This window comes from Callithrix jacchus, chromosome 22, assembly GCF_049354715.1.
Source record: "Callithrix jacchus isolate 240 chromosome 22, calJac240_pri, whole genome shotgun sequence".
Taxonomy (NCBI): Eukaryota; Metazoa; Chordata; class Mammalia; order Primates; family Cebidae; genus Callithrix; species Callithrix jacchus.
This window is the reverse complement of record NC_133523.1, coordinates 12,167,024-12,179,502: the sequence shown is the minus strand read 5'-3', so window position 1 is coordinate 12,179,502 and position 12,479 is coordinate 12,167,024. Positions and strand designations below refer to the sequence as shown.

At 50.8% G+C, this 12,479-nt stretch overlaps 1 protein-coding gene across 21 annotated transcripts in view; it reads left to right on the top strand.

The window, feature by feature from the left end:
• Window positions 1–12,479, top strand: part of CACNA1A (calcium voltage-gated channel subunit alpha1 A) — a 424,329-nt gene that overhangs the window by 259,701 nt on the left and 152,149 nt on the right. For all 21 annotated transcript variants that reach the window (XM_078360721.1, XM_078360718.1, XM_078360717.1 and 18 more), the window contains one exon: window positions 5,661–5,854. In XM_078360721.1, the coding sequence (XP_078216847.1) occupies window positions 5,661–5,854 (194 nt within the window). The remainder of the gene's footprint in view (window positions 1–5,660; window positions 5,855–12,479) is intronic.

Genomic DNA, 12,479 nt, shown 5'->3' with positions numbered 1-12,479 from the left:
TGAGGAAGTGGGACAGAGAAAGGAATGGATCTGTTAAAGGGGGTGTTATCAAGCAGGTTATCACTTGCAGCTGAGGTTGGATCCTCCTGGGCAGCTCTGGGAGACAGCATAGAACATACACCTAGCTGGGCACGGTGGTCACGCCCGTAAGCCCAGCACTTTGGGAGGCCAAGGCGGGCGGATCATGAAGTCAGGAGTTCGAGACCAGCCTGGCCAGCATGGTGAAACCCCCATCTCTACTAAAAATACAAAAAGTAGGTGTGGTGGCACATACCGGTAATCCCAGCCACTCGGGAGGCTGAGGCAGGAGAATCCCTTGAACCCAGGAGGTGGAGGTTGCAGTGAGCCAGGATTGTGCCACTGCACTCCAGCCTGGATGACAGAGTGAGACTCCAGCTCAAAAAAAAAATATTTTAAAAGGCCGGGTGTGGTGGTTCATGCCTGTAATCCCAACACTTTGGGAGGCTGAGGTGGGTGGATCACGTGAGGTCAGGAGTTTGAGACCAACCTGACCGACATAGAGAAACCCCATCTCTACTAAAAATACAAAAATTAGCCAGGCGTGGTGGCACATGCCTGTAATCCCAGCTACTTGGGAGGCTGAGGCAGGAGAATCGCTTAAACCCGGGAGGCAGAGGTTGTGGTGAACCAAGATCACACCACTGCACTCCAGCCTGGGCAACAAGAGCAAAACTCCGTCTCAAATTTAAAAAGGAGCACACACCTCAGAACTGTCCCAGCCAAGAGGCAAGGGAGCTGGGGTATTTATACACTGGCTTCTTTCTGGCTGGGTGGAACAGGTGTTCCCCGTGCTTTCAGACCTCAGCCGGTCCTGATTTCTAAAGCAAGCAGGAAGTGGGAGAGTTTGGCCAGAAAAGGGTTAGTGCCCAGGTGCACTGTGAGTGGCACCTTGTAGAAGATGAGCGCCTGATGAGTTCTCCTGGTCTCTGCCAGCCCCCAGGATGTGCCAGAGATACCCCACTTGGGAGTCCTGGCACCAACCAATCAGAACCCAGCACTCAGCAGCACCCTGCCCCTCCCTGTCTGTGCCCACATTAACCCTTCAGTGTCTGGGTCTGGTGGGTGAGGTCTGGGGGTGGGGTGAGCAGGGGAAAACCCAGGCAGGCCAGAGACACACTCCCGGGACTCAGCTCTGAACCAGCAGTGTGGAAGCAGTGCGTCCGCCATGGTCCACACTCAGGGACCACGTTGCCCTTGGATACATTTTTAGTTAAATCTTTGCCTGTCCAAACTCTAGCTGCTTGCTCTCTAAAGCTCCAAAATGAAATGGAATCAAGTAGGAAGGGATGCCTTCGGTATTTCAGTGTTTGGACCCCTGGCCGTCGGTGGAGACAGACTGAATGGCAGCGCTGGTTCTGATTGGGGCTCGGGAGCTGTGCATTGAGGGAGTGGATAGACTGAATTAAGAAGCCAGAAGGAGGACCCGGGTGGGCAGAGAAAGAGGTTTCAGGCCTCTTACTTGGGAAAGGCAGCCACAGAAGATTCTGTCCAGGAGTGGATTTCCACTCACTCTCCCCACCCAGTAACCCCCAAGTGGATCCTCAGAGGCACCCCCAAGACCTCCCTCCCGACTCCTCCCCAGGGGGAGGAAAACCCATTGGGAAGGTTTATTTGCAGTTGTTGGAGGGTTTGCTTTAGTCTCTGTGTGTTTTTTCCTCTTTCTCGCTCCTCCTGTCTCCTTTTCTCCTGGGCTTGTGAAGTTTGCTCAATATGGAATGTCCTAATTATTTCTTTCCCCAATGAAGAAGGTGTTAATTGAGGCAGAGCTATTTCTGCTTCTGGCCTCGTCACCCAGGCGGAAATGAGAGAGAGAGAGAGAGAGAGAGAGAGAGAGAGAGAGAGAGAGAGAGAGAGAGAAACCAGGACTCCTGGACCCTAGGTTTTTGTGAGGTTTTATTTTCTTTTTCCTACCTAAGACTCCCTAAAGGAGAAGAGGCCACGGGGTTGGCTTAGGTCCGAGTGGGCTTTTGAGGGGACAGAAGTGGGTGGTGCCACCAGAGGGGAGGAAGCCTCGATTTAGGAGCAAGACTGAAAAGCTAGCTCACGATTAAAAATATAAGACGTGTGAGTAAGAGACAGATATATACAGACACCCAGGCAGCGGGTTAATTTTAAAATGTATTTATAACCAAATTCCTCAGACACTCTGGACGGTTGTTTTTCTAGAAGCAGTGCTCAGAGTGTTTCGTGTCGGTGGTTGGGGGTTGAGGGGGGTTGCAGCGCTGCTAAAGATAGACCCGTTTTCGGTAGCATTCCTCCGTGTCGGGAGCCCAGTTCCTGTGCGCCCAGCACCGTGCCAATTGCTCAGAAGGAAGCAAAGATGAAGTGGAAGGCTTCCTGCTTTCTAAGAGCTTCTAAAATAGAGGAAACAAGACCCCCCATTTGCAGCCATTTTTAACAGTGAAGGCTAATGTGTGATGATACCCATGCCCCCCTAAATGCGGAAAGTCAGTAGCTATTGTATGCCTGAAAGGGGCCGGGTGTGGTGGCTCACACCTGTAATCCCAGCACTTTGAGAGGCCCAGGTAGGAGGATCCCTTAAGGCTAGGAGTTCGAGACCAGCCTGGACAACATAGCAAGACCCTGTCTCTACTAAAATAAAAATTAATAAATTAGCCATGAGTGGGGGTACATACCTGTAGTCCTGGCTACTCAGGAGGCTGATGAAGAAGGATCGCTTGAGCCCAGGAATTGGAGGCGGTGACGTTGCAGTGAGCTATGGTCGTGCCTGCACTCCAGCCTGGGTGACAAAGTGAGACGCTGAAAGAAAAGGATGAGGGCCGGGCGCGGTGGCTCACGCCTGTAATCCCAGCACTTTGGGAGGCCGAGGCGGGTGGATCACGAGGTCAAGAGATAGAGACCATCCTGGTCAACATGGTGAAACCCCGTCTCTACTAAAAATACAAAAAATTAGCTGGACTAGGTGGCACGTGCCTATAATCCCAGCTACTCGGGAGGCTGAGGCAGGAGAATTGCCTGAATCCAGGAGGTGGAGGTTGTGGTGAGCCGAGATCACACCATTGTACTCCAGCCTGGGTAACAAGAGCGAAACTCCGTCTCAATAAAAATAAAAAGAAAGAAGAGGAAGGGAGGAAAGGAGGGAAGGAGGGAGTGAGGCAGAGGGAGGGAAGGGGGAAGGAAGGGAGGGAGGGAGGAAGAGAGGGAGGAAGGGAGGGAGGGAGAAAGGAAAGGAGGGAGGGAGGGAGAGGGAGGGAGAGGGAGGGAGGAAGGAAAGGAGGGGAGGGAGGGAGAGAGGGAATAAGGAAGGGAGAGAGGGAGGGAGGGAGAAAGAGGAAAGGAGGGAGGGAGGAAGGAAGAGAGGAAGGGAGAGAGGGAAGGAGGAAGGAAGGGAGGGGAGGGAGAGGGAAGGAGGAGGAAGGGAGGGGAGGGAGAGGGAAGGAGGAAGAGAGGGAGGGAGGGAGAGAGGAAGAGGGAGGGAGGAAAAGAGGAAGTGAAGGAAAGAAAAGTGGGGAGGGGCTGAGGCTGGGGCTGGTTAACTGGGCTACACAAGAGGCTACATGGCGGGTGGGAACTGAGGCAGACTTGGACATGGGGTGGAGACAGGGAAGATTCCAGGCAGAGGTGCTGTCCCAAACGGTAGCTCTCATTTATTATAGGAGCCCATGGATTTATTCTGCTCTCTGCCCTGAGCCTTATGTTTAAAGATTTTTGCCTTCCAACCTATATTTATTCAAAGCAGTTCATGTACCAAGTCCAGCACAGGTGAGGAAGGTGATTGCTACCGCTTCAGTTCATGGCAAGGCTGGACTTGGATTTTCTATTCAGCCAGAGCTTGACAGGCCAATGGGATTCATTCCCTCGGCCCCGGTCTATTTCCCTCTGCCGTGTGCTCAGTCAGGGGAGCAGAGACTTGGTGCTGCAAAGTGTGTAGCACAGACATCGAGAGACATTTTTGTTGAGTAGGAAGCTTGAGTTTACACACACTCGGCTGTTTGTTTTCTTGTCCGACAAGGCCACGCTCGTCTTTGAAAACCGTCAGAAGCATCACTCACAAAATAAGGTCCTCTCAGACCCGCTGTGCTGGTAAAGTGAGGACGCTCCCAGGACACGAGCTTTCCTGCCTTCCCACCCTGTCAACACCTTAGGAAGGGGTAGGGAGGCAGGACTGACCTTTAGCGTGCAGCCCGACTGCCACCTCCCAGGAAGCTGTCTTTGGTTTCCAGCAAAAGGGGTGTCTGTTGGCATGTCTCTCTCCTTGTGGTATTCTCACAGTCTGCCTCCTGCTATCTGGGGAGAAAGCTCAGCTCCTGTTCCTTACCCTTAGGCAAGGGTAGGAACTGTGTGTGCTGGTATCCCTCACCCTCCAGAACGGCTCTCTGAGCCCAGTACATCCCAAGAAAAAAAAAAAAAATCAGCAAGGCTTACAGGAGAATAACACGGCGCACTTGACACATCTGTCCTAATGGATGTCAGAGGAACGCCGCCCTTACCAGCTGCGCTATGCACGGGCAGCACATTCACTGAAACTGACTACATTATGGACCATAAAGTTTGTCTCAACAGAGTTCAGAAAGCTGAAAAAATGCAAAACATGTTCTCTGGCCACAGTGCAATAAAGTTGGAAATCAGTAACAAAAAGAGAACTCTGAAAGTGTTTGCAGATTAAGAGACACGCCTCTCATTTATGGATGAAATGATGCGATGTCTGAGCTCCATTTAAAAATATTCCAGGCTGGATGCAGTGGCTCGTGCCTGTAATCCCAGCACTTTGGGAGGCCAAGGCAGGTGGATCACCTGAGGTCAGGAGTTTGAGACCAGCCTGGCCAACATGGTGAAACTCTGTCTTTACTAAAAATACAAAAATTAGCCAGGTGGGGTGGCGGGCACCTATAATCTTAGCTACTCAGGAGGCTGAGGCAGGAGAATCCCTTGAACTGGGGAGTTGGAGGTTACAGTGAGCTGAGATCGTACCATTGCACTCAAGCCTGGGTGACAGAATGAGATTTTGTCTCAAAAAAAACAGTTTAGTGGAAAGGCAAAGCATTTGGAGGGGATATAGATGAAACAAGATTGGCTGGAAGTAAGTAGACAAGTGTCTAAATTGGTGATAGGTACATGGCGAATCATTATACTATTCTATACCTCTCTCCCTCTCTCCCTCTCTCTCTCTCTCTCCGTCCCCCCTCCCCCCTCCTCCCACTCCTCTTCCTCTCTCTCCCTCTCTCCCTCGGTTTTCATATACATATACACCTAACAAGTTATTTAAAAACGAAGCACATCTAAGTTACCCATAGGTCAAAGAAGAAGTAATAGTGGAAAAATTACTTGAAAAATAAAGATAATGCCTGACAAAATGTATGAGATGCGAGGACAGCCACACTCAGAGGCAGTTTATAGCTTCAAAGGTAGTTCATCCATCCATCTCAAAGGTTTAGGAAAAGAATAGCAAAAAAAGAAAAGAAAAGAAAACTCATGGGAAACAGAAAGAGAAAAGTAGTAAAGCTTAGAGAAGAAATTAATCAATAGACCCACAAAGCCGAACACCGATGTCTCTGAAGGCTGATCACGTTTGTACCAATAGTCACCGTTCCAACAGCATCGTAGAGTCACTGGTCCCCACGGCTCAGAGCTGGGGTCCCTGCTCCTTCCGCTGACTTTTCTCCCCTTCCCTTTCATAGATGACATTCAGAGTGAGTCTCCGGCTCCATGTGGGACAGAAGAACCCGCCCGCACCTGCCCCAATGGGACCAAATGTCAGCCCTACTGGGAAGGGCCCAACAACGGGATCACTCAGTTCGACAACATTCTGTTCGCAGTGCTGACTGTTTTCCAGTGCATAACCATGGAAGGGTGGACTGATCTCCTCTACAATGTAAGTGATGCTGGGGCAGCGTGTGTGGACAGTCGGAGTCTTGGGGAGGTGGCCTCCTGGGACCAGTGAGACCCCAAGGCTGCAGTGGAGGGACCCTGACCTTGGAAGGGCAGCCCAGGGACAACACAGCCCCAGTGAAGCTGTCCCGAGGCCCAGGCTTTTGAAGATGACAGGGACTCATAAGCAGAACCCTTAACTCTAGGGCTTGGAAGTCTGGAGGACCCCCAGATGTGACATCATTTTTCATCATGCAAGTGTCTAGATATAATTTTAGATGTTTTAATATGGAAAGGTTATGTGATCCAAAAATCAACGTAGATAAAAGATAGAGTAGGCCGGGCGTGGTGGCTCACACCTGTAATCCAAGCACTTTGGAGGCCAAGGCGGGCGGATCACCTGAGGTCGGGAGTTCAAGACCTGCCTGACCAACACGGTGAAACCCCGTCTTTAAAATAAAAATTAAAAAAAGAAAAAAAAAAGATGGAGTAATATCATGGACATAGGCAAGGGGTCCCTGCCCTGAGCTCACCTGGCCCTCCTCCAGCCATGCCACTCCCATTGGATGAGAAGTTCCTGGAGCCAAGGGGACATGTCTACCAAGAGCTTGTGCCCCACTTTCTAGACCATGTTTTGAGTCACCGGGATCCCGGAATTCCCTGCCCAAGCCCAGATTCCATGAACTTGCATGAGATTCCCATGTGGGTCTGTTCGTAACCCAGGGACATCCGAGGGGCGGCTGTTGGCACAGATGTGGCTGGAGCTTGGACGTACAAGCTGGAGTGCCCACACATGTGTATGGAGGCCCTCTGCCAGGACAGAGCCGTGACTAGGAAGAGAAGGGGACAGGGCTGGTTCTCCCCACACCTTGACCCAATGCAGATATCTGGATTCTAAATTCCACCCTGACCTTCCAGAGCGTAAAGGAACGTATGTTTGCGAAGTGGAAGCATAAAAGGATGTTTTATTTATTTTTCATTTTTGAGACAGAGTCTTGCTCTGTCACCCAGGCTGGAGAGCAGTGGCACAATCTCGGCTCACCGCAACCTCTGCCCCTGGGTTCAAGCAATTCTCCTGCCTCAGCCTCCTGAGTAGCTGGGACTACAGGCATGTGCCACCATGACCGGCTAATTTTTGTATTTTTAGTAGAGACGGGGTTTCACCATGTTGGCCAGGCTGGTCTCAAACTCCTGGCCTTGTGATCGGCCCACCTCAGCCTCCCAAAGTGCTGGGATTACAGGTGTGAGCCACCGTTCCTGGCAAGCATGTTTTATTTAGTTACCTTTTAAATACTTCCCCATAGTGTGCAGTCTCTTTTTGTACTCTTGCCCTAGATCTTAAAAATGTTAGGGATGTGTCTGGAAAGATGTGTACCTCCACCTGTCCCACTTCCATTCTATTTCCTGTCCCCCCAATATCCAACCCCTTTAGTTCCTCAGCATATCCTTCTGATGTTTATTTATGCAGTTATAATTATAAGTATAATCAAATCTGCATCCTCTTCCTCTTTCTTACCCCAAGGAGTAGCAGTCTACACACACCATTCAATTCTGTGATTCTTTTTTCTCATAACCACACATTGTAGAGACCTTTCTGTTGCAAAACATGGACTGTCTCTAATTTTTGTGTTTTTTGGTAGAGACACAGTTTTTCATGTTGCCAGGCTGCTCTGGGCATCCCGGGCTCAGGCGATCCTCCCGCCTCCGCCTCCCAAGTGCTGGGATTACAGGTGTGAGCCATTGCGCCCTGCCATCTTTGTTCTTTTGTGTGGCTGCATGGTGTTCTGTTGTGTGACTGTGGGTTGGAGGGCGTCCATTCCCAGAAGTGGGATTGCAGGGTCAGAGACTAAACGTGTTTATAATTTTAGTTCTGGGGGTGTTTTTTGTTTTGTTTTTTTAGAGACAGGGTCTCTCTCTGTCGCCCAGGCTGGAGTGCAGTGGTGTAATCATAGCTCACTGCAGCCTTGAACTCCTGGGCTCAAGTGATCCTCCCGCCCCAGCCTCCTGAGTAGCTGGGACCACGGGCGCATATGACCATGCCTAGCTAATGTTTTAATTTTTATAGAGATGGGGTCTCACTATGTTGCCCAAGCTGATCTCAGACTTCTGGCCTCAAGCAATTCTCCTGCCTCAGCCTTCCCAAAGTGCTAGGATTACTGGTGTGAGCCACCACGCCCAGCCTGTATGCATTTATAATTTTGATAGATATCTAAGTGTGCAAGTTTTGAACCACCCCTCCCCCATCCTCACCACAGTACACCTTCCCTCACCTGCTATGCAGGTGAGCAGTCCCCAAGCAGGTCACCTGTCAGCAGCTGGAGTGGGGCAGAGCCAAGGATTCAGGATCAAACGCAAGATGCCACAAATGTAGAGATCCCATAGAACCCCCTGGGGCCACCACTCCACACACACAGCTCTGTTGACTCCTGGAGGTCTCTTCTTTGTCTGTTCTAAGGGCTGAAATTACCATTTAAGCTTAGGCCAGGGGTTCACCTGCCCAGGGAGCAATACCTGTCTTCCTCTTGTACATAGAGAAGCTGAACTTTTCTTTTGGTCCTAGTGTATATTCCCTAACAACCTACTTATGCCTAGCATTCCATTATTGGAACGCCAGGCTTGTGGGAGTTATTTATATCCTGCTGCTCAAGGTCATCACCAAGGTCTGATTTTTCACACACACACACACACACACACACACACACACACACAAATTTGCAACCTCCAGCATAAATGGGTTAAGAAATTTCCCCACTTGAGGGTAGAGGGAGATTCAAAAAAATTCATCCTTGCAATCCTGATTGACAAAGGCCCATTTTAGTTGGAAGTAGGCAGCCAAAGGAGCCACATGAACAGTTGTGCCTGTCACGCACTGCACAAGTCACATCACGAGAATGTCATTCATGTCAGAGACCACATGTGATTTCTCCTGTTCATGACAAAAAGTATGTGGGGAAGGGGCTAGTGTTCTAATCTGCATGAAAACCTCATCTGAGTGTAGCGTCTCTGGGAACAGGGGCAGATCTGAGCTCAGGCCCTCTATTGGGCCTCACCTGCAAACAACTTGGACAGAGGGTCAGACCCAACTGGCCAAAGCTCGCTGGGGGATTTTTACGGGTTCTAGGTTTTTACTTTGCAAGGCTGGTGTGAGAGGAGGCTTTAGCAGGAAATGACTCCTCCTGGGAGGGAAAGAGTCTGGGAAATGGAGAAGGTCAGGGAACTCAGGGAGAGAATGGGGGTGGGGAATGGGAACTGAAAACATTTGTGAGCATAAAAAAGGGACGTGTAAGCATAGATTCGGCAAAAAACAAAACAAAGGGAGACATGTCACATGGTCGGACACCCAGAGAAAGCGTCTGGGGTTCAGATTAAGATCTGGGCTGTGCCCAGTGATGGGACAGGAGGTATGACTTTCCAGAGGGTTCAGTTATGAGCATCAGTGCCCGAAGGCTGTTTGCCCTGGAAACCTCTCAGCTTAAAGCCAAGCCACCTCTGGGGACAGAAGCTGATTGGCTAAGAGCAGAGACTCGGGTGTCAGCCTGCCTGGGTTCCTCCCAGCTCCACCACTTCCTTGCTGGGTGGTGGCAAGGTGCTTGGCCTCTCTGTGCCCCTATTTCCACACCTGCAAAACACAGGAGAAGCACAGTCCCACCTCACAAGGCATGAGGACTGCGTAAGGTGGATTCACATGAAGTATTTAGAGCTGATTCAGGCCAGGCACAGTGGCTCACACCTGTAATCCAGCACTCTGGGAGGCCGAGGTGAGTGAACCATGAGGTCAGGAGATTGAGACCATCCTGGCCAACATGGTGAAACCCCATCTCTACTAAAATTTCAAAAAAATTAGCCAGGGGCGGTGGGGGTGCCTGTAATCCCAGCTACTCAGGAGGCTGAGGCAGGAGAATCACTTGAACCCACGGACTGTCAAGAGATGGAGGCGGCAGTGAGCTAAGATCATGCCACTGCACTCCGCCCTGGGCAACAGAGCGAGACTCTCTCTTAAAAAAAAAAAAAAAAAAAAAAACTGATCCTGGCCAGGATGACCTCTGTGTGAGCCAGATTCCCCACCTGAATGGTGTTCCTTTTAGAAACGTGTGAATTTTTCATCATAACAACTCCAGCAGCGCCTGAGGAAGTGGAGTGAGGTGTGGGGGTCTTACTTTATTCCCCGTCCTGGACCTGCTGTTAACCACTAACTCAGAATAGCCTTCTAGCACTTTCCACACATTCACATGCCACCTTTGTCCCTTGGGTAGCAGCCCATGCAATGATTTGGTCCTAATGTGAACCTAGAGTATAGCTGCTCACACGGAGATGACTTCTGCCCCCAGGGGACACTCTGCAGTGTCTGCAGACAATTTTGGTTGTCAAAACTGGGTGGGAAGGAGGATGCTATTGGCATCAAGTGGGTGAAGCCAGAGGTGCTGCTCAACATTCTAGAATGCACAGCACCCCCCACCCCTGCCCCACCATGGAGAATGATCCGGGCCCATATGTCAGTAGGGTTTCTGTCTGGAAACCCTGGCCCAGAAGACAGAGGTTCCTTGAGGACGAGGATGCCTTACACTGCAACCACCTGTCACTCTCTGCCTCTCTCTGGGGCTGCTGTGACCATGTGGCCTGCATGGACAACCCCTAGGAGCAGCCCCCAGCCAGTGCCTGGAGAAGTCAGTGGATCAATACCCCAGCTCCCTCCCCGTCAGGCGTTTTGCTCTGCCCTGTGTCTCCCCAGTGGGATCAGGCTCTGATGCCCTCAGGGTTAACCTGGTCACTTACACAGCCTCCACTTGCCACCTTCCTTCCCTATCCAGTGTTGGCTGGGATGAACTCCTAGATTCATTTCCTGGGGCTGCTCTCAGGAAGCACCACAGACTGGGTTGCTTAAAACAATAGGAATTTATGGTCTGCCAGTTCTGGAAGCCAGAAATTCAACCTCAGGATGTCAGCAGAGCTGACAACACGACCCTCTGGCTCTGAGGGAGGACCGTTCTTTGCCTCTTGCTGGCTTCTGCTGGTTTCCCACAACCTTTGGGATTCCTTGGTTTCCAGAGTCTTCATTCTCCACTCGAGTCTTCTGTCATCAGATACCATCTTCCCAGGCCGGGCGCGGTAGCTCTCACCTGTGATCCCAGCGCTTTGGGAGGCTGAGGCAAGTGGATCACTTGAGGTCAGGAGTTTGAGACCAGCCCGACCAACATGGTGAAACCCCATCTCTCTACTAAAAATACAGAAACTAGTCAGGAGTGGTGGGCGGGCTCCTGTAATCCCAGCTACTTGGGAGGCTGAGGCAGGAGAATCACTTAAACCTGGGAGGTGGAGGTTGCAGTGAGCCAAGCTCGTGCCACTGCACTCCAGCCTGGGTGACAGAATGAGACTCGTTCCCCCCCAAAAAACAAAATAACATCCTCCCTTCGTGCATCTGTGTCTCTTCTCTTCTCAGAAGGACATGAGTTCTATTGGATCAGAACCTTCCTACCCCAGTCCAACCTAATTTTAACTAATTACATCTGCAATTAATTACCCTATTTCCAAATCAAGGCACAGTCTGAGGTACCGGGAGTTAGGACTTAAAACTTTCTTGTGTGCGAAGCAGAAGGACACAATTCCATTTATAACACCTCCTAAATAAACTATTTGCACGTGAACTCTTGTCTGAGGTGTCCCAAAGTAAGATAACCCGTCTCTCCACCCCTAGAACAACCAGCAGCTGTGCCAGCGCCAGGGTGCAGGGCTGAGGTGCCCATCTTTGATTTTTGGCTGAGGAGGACACAGCTGCTCTGTTGCAGCACTGTTGGGTTCTGCCCTCGTGCCCAGCTATCTCCCTTGGGCTAGCCCAGCCGAGGGCTACAACCTGGGAGGTGGAGGTTGCAGTGAGCCAAGATTGTGCCACTGTACTCCAGTCTGGATGATAGAGCGAGACTCCTTCTCATAGGAAAAAAAAAAATGAGCCTCCTCCCTTCGTGTGTCCATGTCTCTTCTCCTCTTCTTAGAATGACATCAGTTGTCCTTAGAAAGACATCAGTTGGGCCGGGCGCGGTGGCTCACACCTATAATCCCAGCACTTTGGGAGGCCCAGGCAGGTGGATCACGAGGTCAAGAGATCGAGACCATCCCGGTCAACAAGATGAAACCCCATCTCTACTAAAAATTCAAAAATTAGCTGGGCATGGTGGTGCATGCCTGTAGTCCCAGCTACTCGGGAGGCTGAGGCAGGAGAATTGCTTGAACCCAGAAGGCGGAGGTTGCGGTGAGCCAAGATCATGCCATTGCACTCCAGTCTAGGTAACAACAGCGAAACTCCATCTCAAAAAAAAAAAAGACATCAGTTGCCCAAATGTGTCCTAGAATTCGCCTTGCTGTTTGGCCATAGGCAAGCAGAGTGTCTCTGATCTTTATCCTCCATGACTGGGGCTGGAGCCAAAGCCAGAGGGTGTGGCCTTGCCAGCCACCTCCCTTTGCCCAGCTCTGAACGAGCTAGTAGATGAAATCCACAGAGAGTCCAGACACGGTCGCTCCAAGTGTCTTGGAATCCATGGACACGGACGCACCACAGGGGCTGTCCGCCTGGCTAGACAGCCCTTGTAAGTTCCCAGCACCACATTTCTTCTCTTAAAATCCTTTCACTTATCCAG